Below are 17,231 nucleotides of genomic sequence, written 5' to 3'. Positions count from 1 at the left end.
TTACCCCTATTTACAGTTGGTGAGACTTGAGGTTTACAGGTTCCATGACCTGCCCGTGCTGGGTCATGCTGCTAAAAAGTGATAAAACCGGGATATAAACAAAACCAGTTGTTTTTGACCCCTGAGACTGCTTTCCTAACAATCCAATACATTGCTTTTCAGTGACAAATAGTATTCAAGTGCACATTTTTATCAGTTGAGCTAACAGCTGTAGGCCTGATAGAGTATGCTTTCTATAGAATAGTGCAGCATTTCAAATGAGGATCCAGCCAATAATTGGCCAGCTATTATATGACTTCTCCACTGCTAAAACCCCTTTCTCCACGAGCTGCTATGGAAACTACAGAAATCAGCCTTTCTCTGTAGCCTCCATTGAAGGGAAAAGATTGCCTAGAACCTCAGTGGTCACTTGGGTTTAGATTTTTGTTGATACTGAAATTTCCATTAATTCACTTTTTGTGACAGCAAAGCCTATATACCTCTTGAAGTCACAAAACCCATCTATATTCCTTGATTGTGGCCAAAAGACAACAGTCTCTGGAGTTTCATTTTTTTGGAATGAATTTAAAACCTCCCTTTGGACATAGTTAGTGTTTAAAAACTAGAGCATACTTAGGGGCTCTCTTACTCCCTTTAAAGTCAGATTTCTTTTCTGCAAAGGTTCCTGAAGAGAGAGTATTGTATAGTCAATACCAGCACTGAGGTGGGAGTTCACCTGGCCTGTTCAAGGACCAGAGTGAGGCAGGGACAGGGGTGGAAACCAGACCATGGAAGGCCTTATGAGCCCTTGTAAGGCTTTGGGGCTTTTGCGCCGAGGGATAGAGGGAACCATTAAAGGATTTTGAGCTGAGGGGTGATGTGGTCTGACTTAATGCCGTAAAAGGATCAATCACTCTGGCTCTCACGTGGAGAGTACGAGGCAAGGATAGAAGCAGGGGACCCGTAGGGAAGTCAGTGAGTGCAGTCATCTAGGTGAAGAGATGAGTGTTGTGGACCGAGTGGTCTGAGGCTGGATCTGGTCTGTTAGCTAGAGCTACTGGTGTGCTCATGGGTTGGCAGAGGGGAATAAGCGGGAATAAGTGATGACACCAAGGTTTTTGGTCTGAGCACCTAAAAGGATAGGGTTGCCATCCATGGAGAGGGGAAAGGCTGTGGTGGAGGTGGAGAGAGATCAGGAGTTCCATTTGGATATGTTAGAGATTTCTGTAAACATCCAAATGGACTATTGTATATCCAAATTGCGTATAGAGTTTAGGAGAGAGCTGTGGATGGTGATGTAAATTTGGGAGTCATGCCATATGGATGAGATCTAATGCTATGAGACTGGCTGCAATTCACTACGTGATAGAGCAGGGTTTTCTCAGCCAACAGACTAAGACTGTTGACATTTTAGGCCAGATAAGCCTTTTTGCGGGGGGGGGGGTGCAGATCTTATATATTTTGAGGTGTTTAGCAACATCCCTAGCTTTTACCCCCTAGATGCCAAAAGTACCTTCCTAACCCCTTGTGTAGCAGCCAAAAACATCTTCAAACATGCCCATACGCCCCCTGGGGCAGGGGCAGAATTGCCCTCCTTGCAGACCCACTGGTGTAGATAGAGACAAGGTCCAGAGACTGAGCCTAACACAGTCCGTCTATAACACATAAACAAACCGCCTCATGTTATCCAAAGCACCTTTACTACATTTATTCTTATTTTTAATTCACAACTCTTGTGATTTTTTTGTAGTTATACTCTTCACTTGACAAACAATAAGGAGGTTGTAAGTGACTTGCTCACATTCACATAGTAAATTAGGGGTGGGCCATGGGCTGGAACCCAGGAAACCCAATTTGAGTCTTGTGTTCTAGACCACATTATGCCAAGGCTTCTGGCAGAAGCAAAGTTTGTTTGCTGTTCTCTGAAGGTAGTTTATACACTTAGTGTCAGGTTGTAGAGACCTTCTTGTTCATCTTCAGGAGCTACAGAAGAATTTGTGGCCAAGGAGGAAGCAGAGCCTGACAACTGAGGAACCTGCCCCCGTTCGCTGGCAGATTAGCACATTCTGTACCAGAAGGGGTTTGCCAAGAGACTCTGGTTTAATGATATTAAGATGATTCTCTTTTGAAAACCCAGAGGAACCAGTAACGTCCTCCCAGCCTAGCTGGTGTTTGCATTGGCATGGGTCATGTGTGCATTTAAAAATAAATTAAGCAAACACTGTGAGCCTTAGAAAATGTCTTTTGTTGTTTGTAACATTACTATCTGACTGAGAATAAAAAGAATTTCCAGGAACTCTCCCTTTTGTACCTCAGCAGCTTCAAAGCTGAACATTCAGCTTCGTTTTCTTTGTTTTGGAGCTCTAAGCATTGTTTTGGACTGATTTGATGCTGGGCAGTCTTATAGTTGAAACAGAGCTAGTGTTCCCAAGATAGCCAGCATATTTTTTTTTAGTCGTAAGGGCTATTCTTTTCCCTATTCTCTGAACATAGCATTTTTAATTTCTGATGAAAGTTCTCAAAGTGAGACAAGTGAAATTATAGGTTCAAACAAGTAAGTATAACTCAGAAGTGTGAGAATTTGCATCCTGGTGGAGATGCTCAGGTTTCAAATGACTCATTCTCCGCTGAGTCTGCCCCATAACTGTATTCTAGCAGGACCAGGTACAGGACGTAAGATTAAGAACTGCTATATGTCGGGGGAAACGGGCTTCCTTAAAGCTCTACTGAAAGTGAGGCCCTTTTCAAAGCTGGGACGTTCACCTGCAAAAGCTAAAGAGTCTTGGGCTTTTGGCTGTGATTCCACCACCCATAGGCAGGTTGAAAGTGTTTTAACAGAAAGAGCTTTGATCTATTTAGTCACTAAGGGAGCCCTCCTAGGTTGCTCACCCTTGCTAATCCTTATCTTCAAAGAATTTATTGTCTGATTTCGTAGATGTGACTAGTTCATAGGAGAGAATGAGAGGCATTGAGGATGGAGTATATTGAGTTGCAGTTGATTTTTAGGAGCTCCTGAGTTTGGAAGAAAGCAGTGAGGTTGGGAACAGCCAGGAAAGTGTTACTGTGGTGAATGATAGATTCAAACTGAATTGCAGGGAAGAGGAACCACATGCAGGAAGGCCCAGAGGCGTTGACAGGCAGGGTATATTCATGGGACACTGGCCAGCATGGCTGTGGTGAGTGAGGTGTACTTAAAGAGGGTGGGGTGAATTTTGGAGGAAGACCTTTGAAAACCAAGCAAAGGAGAGGTCATGTTTAATGTGAAAGGGAACAGAGTGCCAGCAACGCTTTTGAGCAGGGGCAGGGCAAGATGAAACCAAATATGGCTGAAAGAGAGAGAGTTGATTCTCCCTCAATCAACCAGCCATTGCGGGGGTTGGGCACAGGGATGTGGAGGGTGATGCTGTGAATTAATTATAAGAGAGATTGGGGTGGGGGACAGTAGCATGTAAGGAAAATGTACAAAGGCTCGAATGGGAATTCTCAGAGGAAGTGGGACCAGCAGCCTCCCTGGCTGCTCAGCAGGACCACCATAGTATAACACTGAGGGCCCCATGGCTAGGGACCTGGATACGCTTTCTCTCCTTTTAAGTGTTTTCCCCAGTGAGACTCTTACCACATCTTTCTTCCTTTCTAGGAATCTCCTCTACCCTAGATGGCCATGAGGGAGCTCTGTCCGCCAGCATCCCACCTGGATTCTAACACTTGCTTGCTCTTACATGAGACCTTAGGGGCTAGAATTTCAAATAGTGAATAGCTTTTTCTGAAGTCTTTACTGAAAGGCGAAGTCATTCTCAGCCAATATCCTTCATCTCCTTGTAAAACTTTAAATAATGTGTTTTAAATCACAATTATGTTTGAGTTTTATTCTTCATGGTGATTTTCTTGATTTGTCAGGGGGTAGGGGAAGGCTCTGGGAGTTGCCTTTGGCCATGGGGAGCGTTGTACATGAGAGGATGAATGGTGGGAGGATGGAGGATGTGTGGAGGGAGGACGGAAAGAAGGAAGCTGGAGGGAGGAAGAATGAGGGATGCGTGGCAAAGGGTTGGATGGGCGGGTGGGGGGGATGGACAGGTAGATGAGACGGTCCCCAGAAGGACTGTAGAAATTGGTTAAGAGCAACAGAAAAACTGTTATAAAGGTAAGTATAAAAAATGCTTTTACACTGTGATGATCATTGTACAACTATAAAAATATAAAATTCATTGAGTTTTTAAAAAAATGCTTTTACAGGGCTTAAAAAAAAAAAAACCTATTCATCATGCTTATAACTGAGCCATGCTTTTAATAAGCACAGCTTTGGCACAGGCAGAAGGCTATAAACTGAGTCTCCCCGATGAACAGCCTGCATGCATAAAAGTACATTTATTTTATTTTCTTTGGCTGGTTCTCATGCTTGTCTTTAGCCAGTGTATCAAATACATCTCTGAAATTCTGAGGACTGTCAAATGAAAGTGGCTTAAACACCATTGTTAAAGCATCTGCAGAAGTTCCTGTCATGCTGCTATGGCCCTGCCATTCCACCAGCAAACCTCCTTTAGGGTCTGCATCCATCAAGGGAAGTTTCCTGCTTTGAGTGCTCCTGAGAGAAGTCCTCATTGCCCTGCCTACTCCTTCCTCCAATACAGATTTTATTTATAATTAATGAGAAATTCATGGTTTGATCAGAGCTTGGTCAGCTTCTGGCCCTTGCCAGGCATGCCAGCCCTAAGAGCAGGGCCTTATCACACGTTTGCAGTACAGGATCAGGACAGAACCGAGTCCTCGACCCTGTATTCTTCTGTGTTTACATTCAGTGCACATGGACACAGGAGGAGCACTAGGCGGGCGAAGCACTGACCAAAAGGGCCCAGGAAATGGGAAGGAGGAGGAGGGCCCAGGGGGTGTTATCTGATGCTGCCATCAGCACTCACTGGGAGGGCCTGTTGTTTCACAGCCCTGCAGCAAATGCTCCTCCTTTTTATTAACCTTTTTATTTATTTAAGTCAAATCACAAGTGAAAGCAAAATAAAGACAGGTATGTAAAAGTGTCCATGTGGTGCTTTATCTAAACAACAACTTTCATATTAAAAAAGGTAACCCAAAAAGTCCTCATAAGATAGCCTTGTTTCAGGAGGAATTTTAGCTGCCTTTTTTTTTTTTTCCCCTGGAAGATTAAACAGAGATGGCTCACCAGTGTGCAGGTCATTCATTCATTTCACCGATATTTGAGTCTTTTTTTTTTTTAACTTGAGTCTTACCATGTGTACAAGGCACAAATAACTGGCAGAAACAGATTCCACTGTCATAGAAGGGCCACTTTCTCCTCTAATAGGGCTGTATTCCCTGCTGTCAAACATTGATGATTAAACTTTTAGAAATATTCTAAGGGAGACAGACCTAATTTCCTATTTTTTCTTTTTGGAAAACTTATTTTTATTTCTGTATAATTGTTGAGAAGAACTTCAAGATATTTTAGGTACCCACTCGTGTCAGATCGCTGGCTGGGAGTAACTTTGCTGTTCCACAGGGGCAACTGTAAACTATTGTGAAAAACAAATAGTAGTTATTTTTAGCTTTGCTTTCAGCACAGGACCACAAGTATTGCATTGTCCTTTCAGGAGATTGTGATGAATGAAACTGGGCTTGTCTTTTATGTTTGTAAGTGTTCTGTTTTTAAAATACTTTAGAAAATTAGCCAAATCATGGCTCACAGTAGTTGCTCCATCGCAGAAGTGCAGTTCAAGACCTGGACCAACCACTGTAATCATTTGTGCTGGCATGAGGCCGAGGTCTCTTCCCAGACACCTATGAGCGGGGAGGCCCCTCTGTCTTAGCTGCCAAAGATGGGGCTCCTGAGCTCTTAAGAGCCCTCGCCTGCCCGGTAGCCAAGACGAATTTAGTTCCCAGGGTTCACAGCCATGATGGAGTTCATTGAAAAGCTTAGGGAAGACTGAGGCAAACCAGCAACACCTCAACCCCTGTGGCCTAAAGGCTTTCCTTCAATAGGAACACTTCCTTGTCCTCCAGGAGACAAGAAATGTAGTCTACTCCCAAGAAATGTAGTCTTTGAAAACTCACTTTATGCAAGTTGAGTAGGCCCTGGGGAACTGGTCTTGAGACTCTCGGATTCTGGGTTCGATGATTCATGCTCTAGTAGTATTAGTATTAGCGGCCTAGCTGCTCATCCCTATGTGGTGAGAGTGAATCGCCACAGAGAAGAGGAACTCACTGAGTTTCAGGAGTTCCCTGGTGGCCTAGCAGCATTGTCACTGCTGCAGCTCAAGTCATAGGCTGTAGTGCAGGTTCACCGTAGCCCGGGAACTTCCACATGCTGGGGGCACAGCACCGCCACCCGCCCCCCAAAAGGAGCATGAGCCTAGAGAGAGCAGGCCTGGTGTGGATGGCACCGTGTGGATTCCTGTGGCATTAGTCACTTAGAACCACCCTTTCTCCTTTGGTAATCAGGCTTGGCGCCTTAATTTTTGCTTGTCACAGTTTAATTCGGGGCTCGTAGTACCATCTGTTGCATCTTTATTAGTAGTACAACTGTTACAGTGGAGATAGTGCTGCCAGGTTCATTGAAATACTTGGTATTTGCTATTGCTATGGGTGAAAGTTGAAGAGTTGCTAAGGTCCTAGAAGAGAGAGGATGTTACCAGTATTGCTAAGCCCTACATTTAGGCCAGGACTGGAGATATTAGCCACCACAACCTGTTACACCAGGTCTTGGAACTCTAGTGGAACCTGAACTATGGGTGGGCCTCTCGTTTTGGAATATACCTCCATCCCACTCTTAGGAAGGCACTCCCCACTTGGCCTCCTGCTGTAGGACACCCTGGACAAGCTGTTCTTGGAGTCTCCGCCAGGCTTTTCCTATGTAGCTGGAGTTGCATTGCCTGTGTTCTGTGATCCACTGGTGACACCTCTAACCTTGCGTGTGGAGAGTCTTGATGGTAAGGTAGTTTTGAAATAGGTTGGCTCACTCTGGCTTCCTTAAAGTGGTGGTAGTTAATTTGAAGGGAAGGAAAATAGAGCTTGTTCCTCAAGCCACCTTTCTGTACCAATTAAAATCAACAGCCCCAATGTGCCATTCTCTGGATGAAAAGGAATTAGGTAACATTTTCTTTCCAAAAGACACAGCAGTAAATAGCTAAATAAATGGTAAAACAGTAAATACCACACTGAATTGGTCTGAGGGCCAGGACGTTCATTTCAGGTGCAAGTCTGAAAATGCCCATGTCTGTATTCCTCTCTCTGCCAATTGCAAAGGACTCGTTAAATTTATCTGTAAAATGGGAATGTACAACAGATCCTTGGCAAAGTCATGAATCCCTTCTCTGGGATTCCAGACCAGTCAGTCAGAAGACTAGTGCTTGCTGTATAAAGGCACATATGAAGTATGTGGAGCTTTGGTCTGAAAAGCAGTTAAATTTAGGGTAAAGGGGCAAATATTTTATAGAAGACAAATGCTGTTTGTTTTTCTGCGTATGTATTTTGCTGCACAAAGACCTTTGAGCATTGTATGGGTTCTAAGTCCTAGGGAATCTAATCCTTTATTTCTTCCCTTGGATTTTTCCAGGTGAAAGAATGCTGTTGGGAAATACTGAGAGCAGCTTGCTTTGCGCTTCTTTAATTCCACCTCTAGTGTGTGAGAGACCCTCTGACCAGGCCCCACAAAATAGAGTCTGAGAGCCTTTTGCTGCTCCAGCCCACACTTGGTTGAGTGGGTCGGTGCTTAAACTACTGAGATGGTGACAGCCATAGCTTTCTGGCTGGAGGCATGGTTGAGGCTGGGGGCTGGCAGACATATGGCATTTTAATCACTACTGCTCTGCCTACCAGCTCTGTGCCCTGGATCAGGTTCCTTCACCTCTCTGAGCTTGGATCATACTTGTCTCAGTTTATCTTTGTGAGAATTAAAGGGAACATGTTGAAGTGCTCCAGCACCACGTGGCACACAGCTGATGCCCTATAAATGTTAGCCTGCCTGTCATCCATATTCACCTCTTCAGGGCTTTTGTGTTCAGTGATACCACCAAGCACCTAGGGACATGCTTCTGGTCTTTTGAGGCTCGGGGGCGGGGCGGGGGGGCAGGGGACAAATGCAATTTCAGTGCTTTCCACTGAGAAAACTAGAAACTTTACTCTCATGTTCCCTGTTCTTGGCAGCTTTGACTTCTGGCCTAAATAAGCCTGACCAAAGGGAATTTTTTTCTTAGAATACTGTTTTTTAGCCTCCTTAGCTATGTACTTTGTGTCAACTCCTAGAACCTTAAATCTGGAAAAATTTAAAGAGCAATCCAAGGTCCTGTAAGGGAAAGGGCCCTTACTCGAAGTTGCTTGGCAAGCTAGTGCAGAGCCGGGAGCAGAACCCAGATCTCTTTCTCCTGGTTCTGCAGGACCCAAACCCCACTGCATTGGAAACGGAAGCCTCGTGCATTTCTAGCGAATTACCTCCAGAGAGCCCAGCCCTTCCTGGGGCCTGGGGGGCTAGGACCAGATAGATGGCGCTTGTGTCCCCAGGCCTAAGCTGCTGTTTAAAACCTTGGTGACTTTGAGGGGTCTGACACTCCATGTAGAGTCTGAGAAATACCTGTCCTCTTTCAGTTATTAATTCAGCAGTACTTAGTGGGTACCTACCAAGGGATAGGTGCCATGTTAAATGCCAGGGAGATGGCAGCAAACAAAACAAAGTCATACTGAAAAAGGATTCTTTATTATTAGTAGTAGTAGTATTGGTATTATTAAAGTGTAGTTGATTTACAATGTTCTGTCAGTTTCTGGGTCACTGGTCAATGACAGTGACCCAGTCATTATATATATACATTCTTTGAACAGGAATTCTAATCTTTGGCAACCCTACAGCCAAGCACTTACATTTCTTTTCAAAGAAATATGTTTGTTTGTTTGTTTGTTTTTTGTTTGTTTGTTTTTGTCTTTTCTAGGGCCACTCCCATGGCATATGGAGGTTCCCAGGCTAGGGGTCTAATCAGAGCTATAGCCACCGGCCCACACCAGAGCCACAGCAACGCAGGATCTGAGCCGCGTCGGCAACCTACACAACAGTTCACGGCAACGCCAGATCCTTAACCCACTGAGCAAGGCCAGGGATTGAACCCACAACCTCATGGTTCTTAGTCGGATTCGTTAACCACTGAGCCACGAAGGGAACTCCAAAGAAATATGTCAATTTTAAAAGATAACCAAACACTGGCTGCTCACATCTTATCAAGCTAATGGAAGATGTCATCTCAGTCATCCCTGTGCCTTGTTACCCCAATTGTGTCTAGATTCAAGAGTCTCCCCGCCACCCACCTTGACCACGCCAGCAGCATGCAGAAATGCCCGGGCCAGGGATTAAACCTGTTGCCACAGTAGTGACAACACTGGACCTTTAACCCACTGAACCATCCAGGAACTTCCTAGATTCGGGATTCTTAACAGAGTCATCAAGCATTGGGAAACCCCTCTGGTCATAATCATGGTCACAGCTGTACTTCCATACCTGCTTTCCACCCCAGTTTGGTCTAAGGGCCCTGATGCTTCTAGGCCAGCTAGGGGTGTAGGAACAGTTGCCAGTTACCTTTATTCTCCCAGGCCTTGGCATCAACTGAGACTTTTCAAGGGAACGTACTCCGAGGGGGATGTGAATGTGGAGGACATCCTCCAGTGAGTCCATGCAGCTGCTTCTGGTGTTGGCACATCTTGGTGCCTCATTCTTCACATAAGAGAAAAGTGAGACTATGGTGCCTTCTCCACCGAAGCCAAAGGCAAGAAAATGCCTTTGGGAATTTGGAATCAACCTTACCGTGTGACAGTGTGGAGAGAACAAACATCCGACTTGGTTTGAATCTTGGCTCTGTCTTTTGCTACCCATGTGACTTTGCACAAATTTCTTAACCTCTGCAGTCAGATGGGCAGCAGTCAGATGGGTGTAGTAATACTCACCTGGCTTTCGAGGTGAGGGTTAGAGACAGTGTGCAAGGCCCCTGCTACCATGCCTGTATTAGGTGCCCAGGGGACATTGCCGTTTCTGCTGCAGTGTTTTTGTGTTGATGTGTCATCAGCCAGCAGTAGCCTCTACCTGAGGTTAAGGTGCAGAAAGTGGTGTCCAAGGATCTTGAGCAGAGAGATTAATAAGACATTGTCAAGAGGGAAAGAAGGCTTTGTGACCTCAGTGGGAAAAAGTTGGCACCAATTGATCTAGAAGTTGAAAGGTGAAGAGTCTTTCCACCAGCCTCCCCCTTCTTGGATGGCGTGATTGAGGGAGAACACTGAGCAGCTTGCAGTGTGCTGGCATTTGGCCTCCTGAGGCTTTACATGGCAGGGACAACCTGCAGGCCTTGGAGCTTGTGCCTTGGAGCTTCCTTCTGGCTCACTGGGAACCACAGATTCTTTTACTCGGTTTGCTTGTCAAATTGTACCTGTTCTGTGTACCATCACTGACTGTGTTCACTCTCTTCCAGGGGCTCCACGGGCCTTACCCCTTCGGCCAGTCTTAAACGGGTATCAGCAAGAAGAAAAATTAACAAAAGACAGAAGGCTTGACTTTGGGGGGGAAGAGCAAGGGGTTCCTCTGGATTGCAGACCACATCGCATGGACCCCTGGCTCTGACCCCCATCCTGGAAGAAGAGGAAGAAGCAGAACAGACTAGTTTTGAGTAAACTCAGTATGCATGTGTGGATGCTGAACCCAGGAATGGTGTTGAGGCTACCAAGAAGAAATCCATGCAGCCACTTTGGGTTTTGTTTATTAGGTGTCAGTCTCTAACAAGTGGTTAGGTCACTCGGGAAGGAAAAAAAGTTTTAAATGGGGGAAAAAAAAGCCATCTTTTTAAGCAAAAATTATTTTGCCTACAGACAGGTTGTAGTTTTGAGCACATGTTAATTTTTTCCCCTCTTTCCCCACCTTTATTTTTTTAGATAAGGAATAACATACTCTTTATAGAATAGCTGCTTGCTCTGGAAGCAATTCAGGTTAAAAGCTGGCGGGGCATGTTTGGGGACTCTGCGGGTCAGTGCCATTGGAGGACATCTGCCGTCCCACAGGACTCCACAAGTCTCTGACCCCATTTGTTTTTAATGGCATCAGCCAATGAATTATCACCCTTTTCCTCTTCTTTTCTCTTTAATCTTCTGTTGATTTACACCTTTGGCATTTGTATTCGTCAGCCCTGTGGCTCGTTACCATCAGAACCTCCCTGAAGACCAAACTTCCCTGTGTGGCCTGCAGAGGAAGCTGTTAGGACAGCTCTCGGGTGACGTGGGAGTTTCTGGGGCCGAGAGGTGTCCTTCTCCACACTCTTGTAACAGTTCAAATTGCTCTCCTCCCATGTTTCTCTTGGCAGAGAGAAATGCCATCGTGCTTACTGCTGTCTTGGATTCTTTGTCTCCCCATTCACTGGGAAGAGAGCCTCCGTGCTGCATGTATGCGTGTGTGCGTACACACGGGTGTTGATGCAGCTCACCAGCAAATGTGCAGCAAGCGAGTGTAAAGATGTCCATGCTTCCCTATTGTCACACAGCTCCCTTCCCTGTGTTTCCTTCCACTTGTCCTTTGTGGTGTTAGTGGAGGCTGAGCTGTTAAAGTGTGAAAATGGAGCCCCAGATGGGGAACTTGCCATGGGGAAGGGCCACAGTTAGCAACTCTGTGATCTTGGAGGCCATGTTTTGATGGAAATGAAAGGACTCCTGCCCTGACCAGGAGGTGTAGTTGTTGGGAGGTGGGGGCAAGGAGCAGCCCAGCCAGAGCACAAGCTGATTGGCTGGCTGCGCACTTGGACAGGTTGCCCCCTCTGGGATCCTGTGGATTCTGAGCAGGTGAGATGTGGGTTTCTCCATGGGAAGCTAAAACCAGGCTAGAACAGCTGTCTGCCAAAGATATGAGATTATGCAAAGTCCCTCTTCTCACCCCCTCCTTCTCTGAGTCTTGGTTGGTTTAATAGCCAGGGATATGGTGCAGGGTCCCTGCCTGTTTCCAGCCCACCCCCGAGCCCTGGGGGTATGAGACAAGCAGGGAGACCAGGTCCGCAAGCGGCTGCAAGGGGTCATATAGCCTGGGTGTGGGTGAGGGTCTGCCTGCCTGTGTCTGGGTGTCTGAGTTCCAAAAGTGTGTTGTTTGTTCCTCCTCATCCTCTTCTGAGACTGTGGTTTTTATTTTTTAAGCTTGATTGTGAGAGAAAAGCTTGTACGAAATTCCCCATTTGCCTCCCCACCTCCCCAGAAATAAAAGGGGAGTAAACATTGGTCCTGGGGAGGGTGCAGCCAGCCTGCTGAGAGGGCAGTGCTCTCCAGAGCACCTACTTTCTATGCACACGAAGAGCACCCCATCCCCAGCAGAGCAGACAGGGGTCCCTGCCAGTGCCCAGGCCACCACAGGCCCAAGCCAAGGGCTCACCATGGCTTTTTGTTTGAGGGCCCTATAAGGCCCAGACTGCTGCCACTGTTGGTGCCAACCTCCTGGGACACCTGCCATCCTGGAGCCCCCACATGCCCAGCTGTTCTCCTCACTTGATAGCCCTCAAAGCATCACATCTTCAGCTGCCCCAGCAGGAGCACGGGAGGCTTTACAGTATCTGGTTTCCTGACCTGCCTCACACTAGGTGTCCCTGCTGCCTTCCCCAGGAGGGGCTGTCTGCCCTTGTTCAGTGGCCTCCTAGGTCACTGTCAGTGGGTCTGGCCCTGCCAGGGGGCTCCCACTCCTCCTCTTGCTTTTAGGCAACCTCACCCCCAGAGTGACTGTCCCAAGCACGTTGGTTTCCCTCCCAAGAGCAAACTGTCTCTGTGCATGTCCTTGGGCAGGTAAGCTCCTTGCAGAGGCCAGAGCAATCGCAAGCCGTAGGGCAGGGGCAGGAGAAGTGCATAGCTCCCTCGGACCTGGAGGCTGTTGGTACCACTCACGCTGCCTTGTCTTACAGGTTTAGGGTCTGTGGAGCTCCCGGAGCCCCCCCTCTGCCTCCAGGCAGGAAGGACCACCAGGGTCTGACCCCCGCAAGGTGAGGCAGGCACCATCCTTAAGGACCTGAGCCCAGCAGGGGAGGCAGAGGGGCTCAGGCTTGGAAAGAACCTATCTTGTGCATGGAGTGAGGTGTGTGTGGACGTGTGTGCACGCGTGCATGCTTTTTTTCTTTTTGCCATGGGGACAGTTGAATTTGAGGCATTTTTCTATGAGAAACAGCCGCCTCTTCCCCCCCAGCAAGGACTGGCTGTATCAGAGGCATGTCCAACCTGGAGAGAGCCTCACCAAGATAGCTGGTGTGGCCTGAGGGCAGCCAGGGTAGGAAGTGGGCATAAAAATAACCAGCTCCCCAAATTCAGTGTGAGCCCCAGCAGGAGAGGGTGGTGGGGTTGCCAGGGCCCAGAAATACAAGCTGATTCACCCACACTCCCACCCCACCCCTTGCCTTTCGTTTCCTTGGGTGAATGCTGGAGCTGCCTCCTCTACCTGGGCAGTGGTGGTGTAGCAGGCTGGGTGGTGTTTGGTGGGGCGTGTAGCAGGCTGGGTGGTGTTTGGTGGGGCGTCATGGTGCCTGGGAGAAAATGGAGATGAGGAGGTTTTTCCTTACTGTATAAATGAATATTTGTATGATTAAATTAACACACCAAAAAATCCACCCCTATTTTCATGTGTGTCGGTGAGTTTTTTGCTCCCTGAAGCCCCTGCATACCTGCTTGGCCCCAGAGTGGCTCCATCCGGTGTACTTTGTGATCTCTGGTCTCTCCTTTTAGCATGTGGAAAACTGAGGTCCTGAGGTTCATTACATGTTTGGGCACTAAGTCCTGGGGTTACAATTAGGTCTGCCCTTCCTGCTTTGCAGTGACCAGAGGTGAAGCTGCTTCCAGTGGCACTGCTCTGTCCCCAGCACGTAAGCTCTCCTGGCCAGGTTAGTACTGAGCAGCCAGCAGGCGTTGTTGGGGTGTTGTCTGTGTGTCAGGCATATTGCACAGGTACAGGAGTAGCACAGGAAGCAGAGCCCCATGGCCATCTTCCTTCTGGGGGGTCAGGCAAGGCCGGGTTGGGGAGTCCTCAGTCCCAGCGGGTCCCCTGGCACCCTGGACTCAGAAGAAGTGATGCGTCTTTGCCTACGTGTTTCCCCTATCGGTCCTGGCGGATTATGGATTAGAACTCTTTTTGCAGACTGGTCTGGGAGCCTGCAGGCCAGATAGGGACCACACTCCAGGCAATTGGCAACCAAAGTTGGAACCTGCCCCCATGTACTTACATGAGACAAGGCCTGTGATCTTGGCTGGGAGGTGGCGAAGCGGGGTACACAGGAGTCAGTAACATAAAAGAAATTTAATTGACCAATATGACGGCAAATGGTGGGTTTGCTGGATCCATCCCTTCATATCTGAAGCACCCTTAGCAACTCAGGACTCAAGTTTGTCCTCAGTCACAGCATCACCCTTTCTGTGTTGAAGGGAAAGTGAGATCAGAGGAGGAAAGGAATTCCTTAAGTCTTAACAGGCCTGGACCCATGGCATCGGCTCCCAAATGCTGGTATTATTTTCCCTTAATTGCAGACCCTCCGAACTGGGCCTTCACCCTGGCTGGCAAATCTGTGTATTCTCAGTGATGGTGGCCCTGGCAGGGAGCCCAGGGATCTAGGGGCCGGGAATGGGAGGAAGAGGATTCCCAGCCATCTCCCTCGCTGAGGCAGCCTGTGGCCACAGATCGCGTGAGAAAAGGGGAGGCACTGCAGAAGAACTGGTCTCTGCCCAAAGGCCTCTGTGTAGCCTGACACAAGGCCCAGGGCGAGAGGCCCAAAGAGACGCCCAGAGACCCCTGGGGTAAGCACCCTTGCCTCCACGCCTGAAACCGTGACAGTGCACCTGCAACCTGCTTCCTTCCAGGTGCCCATGGCTGTTTGTTTTCTGCAGAAGAGGTCCCCCACCCTGTCACCTGGGTCTTCTGGCAGCTCAGACCCACTCCCAGGCCTTCCCCAACACCCCCGCTGTTGGACAGTTATTTGCTTGGCAGAATCTGTTTGTCTTTGGGGCTGTAACCTCTCAAGAAGTCACCAGGCCCTGGGAGAAAGGAGCAGATTTGATGGTAGTTCCTGGCCTGAGCCATTCCCACGGGGGCTAGGTGACAGGGAGGGGGCTGTCAGCGGAGCTGTTGTCTAGGGGTGGGGAGGCAGTTGCAGTGGTCCGGCCCCAGCCCTCCAGGCAGAGCAAACAGGTCCTCTCAAGCCACCTCCCTGCTCCAGCTCAGGTTGTCCTAGGTGCCACCCACCCTGTTCTTGAGAAGGCCTCTCCCTCACCTGCTGGCATGACCCTGCCACTTTCCCAGCCACCACCTGCTGTCCAGCTCTGTCTGGTGGCCAAGAGAACAGGCACCAAGGGCACTCATGGTGGCCCTTTATTTTGAAGCCAGGAGTGGAGCAGGCAAGACTGCTTGAAATGGGAGAAGGGGTGTGAGTTTGGGAGCCAGGGTGTCCAGAGAGCAGATTCTCACAGACTAGCGTGACCGATCAATGGGGCTCAGATGCCTCCTCTGATGAAGTGGAGATGTACTGGTTTAGAAAGCAGAGTTTAGGTGGAACTCACAGATGTTTAAAAATAATCCTTTTTAGCTCTCAGTCCTGAGATGCTGTGATCTGGGGCAGTGCTTCCCAAACTTGAATGTGTTGAAACGCATGTTCTGATTTAGTAGATCCTGGGAAAGAGGGCAAGATTCTGGGTTTCTAACAAGCTCCCAAGTGAGTGGATGCTGCTGGTCCACAGACCACGCTTTGCATGGGGACAGTAGGGGGTGGTCCACAGGGGTCAGCCCCCACCCCGTCTATGCGGTCTGTGAGACTGAGCAGGGCTGCGTTGGCCAGGCCCACCAGAATCTGAGGGAGCCCATGTCATTTAGAATAGTAATGTTCAAAATTTGAGCCTTGGTTCCCTAGCATTTCCCAGGGTTTATCCCAGGCTGTGATTTCTGACTTAAATAGTACTTCTAGCATGCTGCTTTTGCCTCACGAATGTCTGAGTGTCTGCTATGATTATGGTAACATTGGCTGGCCATCCCCTGTTAAACTGTTTATGGGAATGACCTCATTTGATCCTCACAGCCATCCAGATGAAGCAGTTGAGAGCAGGCCGGGCTGGTGCTCAGTTTTAACAGTGACCGTGAGGGCCCACGACTCTCATAGAAATGGAAGTGCAGGTTGGGGTACAGAGTAAGCAACCTGAACTTTGTCCAGGGGTGTCTGGGGGTGTCTCTGGGGAGGTGACACTTCAGTTGAGACCTGAAGGACAGGTGGGAAGAGGATGGAGGAGACGGCTAGTGAGAAGATGGGAGAGAGGGTGGTGAACTTGAGACACTGAAAGGATGTCGGTGCCTCTGAAGAATATTCTGGTTGGTCCTGTTTCTGTGTCTGGAGGGGAAGGGGTGTGGGAATGTGGCCCAGCCCAGTCCAGGAGCACTGCTGCCCTTGCCCCCCGCGTGCATGTACTCTTCTTCCACTTAGTGGATGTTGCTGATAGGTGCTGAAGCCACAGCAGTGACCCAGAGAGACAAAGACCCGACCCCACGGAGCTGACATTGAGGTCAGGGTAGATAGGTGGCTAACAAGGGCACAATGTGCAGGAGATGGGAGGTGGCGTGGAGAGAAAAAAAGCACAGGAGGCTAGGGGGAGCCAGGGAGGGTTGCTGTATTCCACAGGGCAGTCTGAGAATGCCCTGTGGACAATATCTGGGGTAAGAACAGGGGAGGCAGAGAGAACAGCAAGTGCAAAGGCCCTGAGGTGGGGACGTGGCTGCTGCAGAGGGAGCAAGAAGAGGAGTAGGAGGTGAGGTCAGAGGGGTCAGGTCCTTCAGCCTTGAGGTGACTGAAATGGCCTTCTTGGCTTTCACTCTGGGTGCAGTAGCAGCCACTGAAGGGCTATCAGCACAGGCAGGGAAGGACGCACCTGATATCCTTTGAGAGACCCCTCTGGCTCCTGTGTTGAGAATAAACTGGAGGGAGACAAGGGCAGAAGCGGTGTGGGGTGGGGGGAGTTCTGCATTTCCTGGGTGGCATCAGTGGAGCTGTTGAGAAGTGATTAGATCCTCAAAACATTTTGGAAGTTAAGCCAGCAGTATTTGCTAGAGTCAAGTGTGAGGACAGAGACAACTCCTGAAATTGGGACCGGAATAGCCAGTCTTCTTACTGGATGGGAGAGTCCCCTGAGAGGGGCACGAGGAGAGGCTCGGGGTGGAAATCAGGCAGGAGTTTAGGACCCAGTCAGTGCGAGATGCTGTTTAGGCATCCACGGGAGGTGCCAGGCTGTTAGGGGGC

General features: G+C 48.6%; 1 protein-coding gene across 8 annotated transcripts in view; it reads left to right on the top strand.

The window, feature by feature from the left end:
• ILRUN (inflammation and lipid regulator with UBA-like and NBR1-like domains) overlaps positions 1 to 13,580 on the top strand; it is a 105,173-nt gene extending 91,593 nt beyond the window's left edge. For 4 of the 8 annotated variants that reach the window (XM_084966552.1, XM_084966549.1, XM_084966550.1 and 1 more), the window contains one exon: positions 10,428 to 13,580. In XM_084966552.1, coding sequence (XP_084822678.1) covers positions 10,428 to 10,463 — 36 coding nt within the window. In that variant the 3' untranslated portion in view covers positions 10,464 to 13,580. 8 annotated transcript variants of the gene reach the window in all.
• Positions 13,581 to 17,231: the final 3,651 nt, after the last annotated feature.

This window comes from Sus scrofa, chromosome 7, assembly GCF_054392235.1.
Source record: "Sus scrofa isolate SSC_HxYL_T2T_F1_AM1 chromosome 7, Sscrofa_HxYL_maternal_Yorkshire_Landrace_v2.0, whole genome shotgun sequence".
Classification (NCBI taxonomy): Eukaryota; Metazoa; Chordata; class Mammalia; order Artiodactyla; family Suidae; genus Sus; species Sus scrofa.
This window is presented reverse-complemented; position numbering and strand designations above follow the sequence as displayed.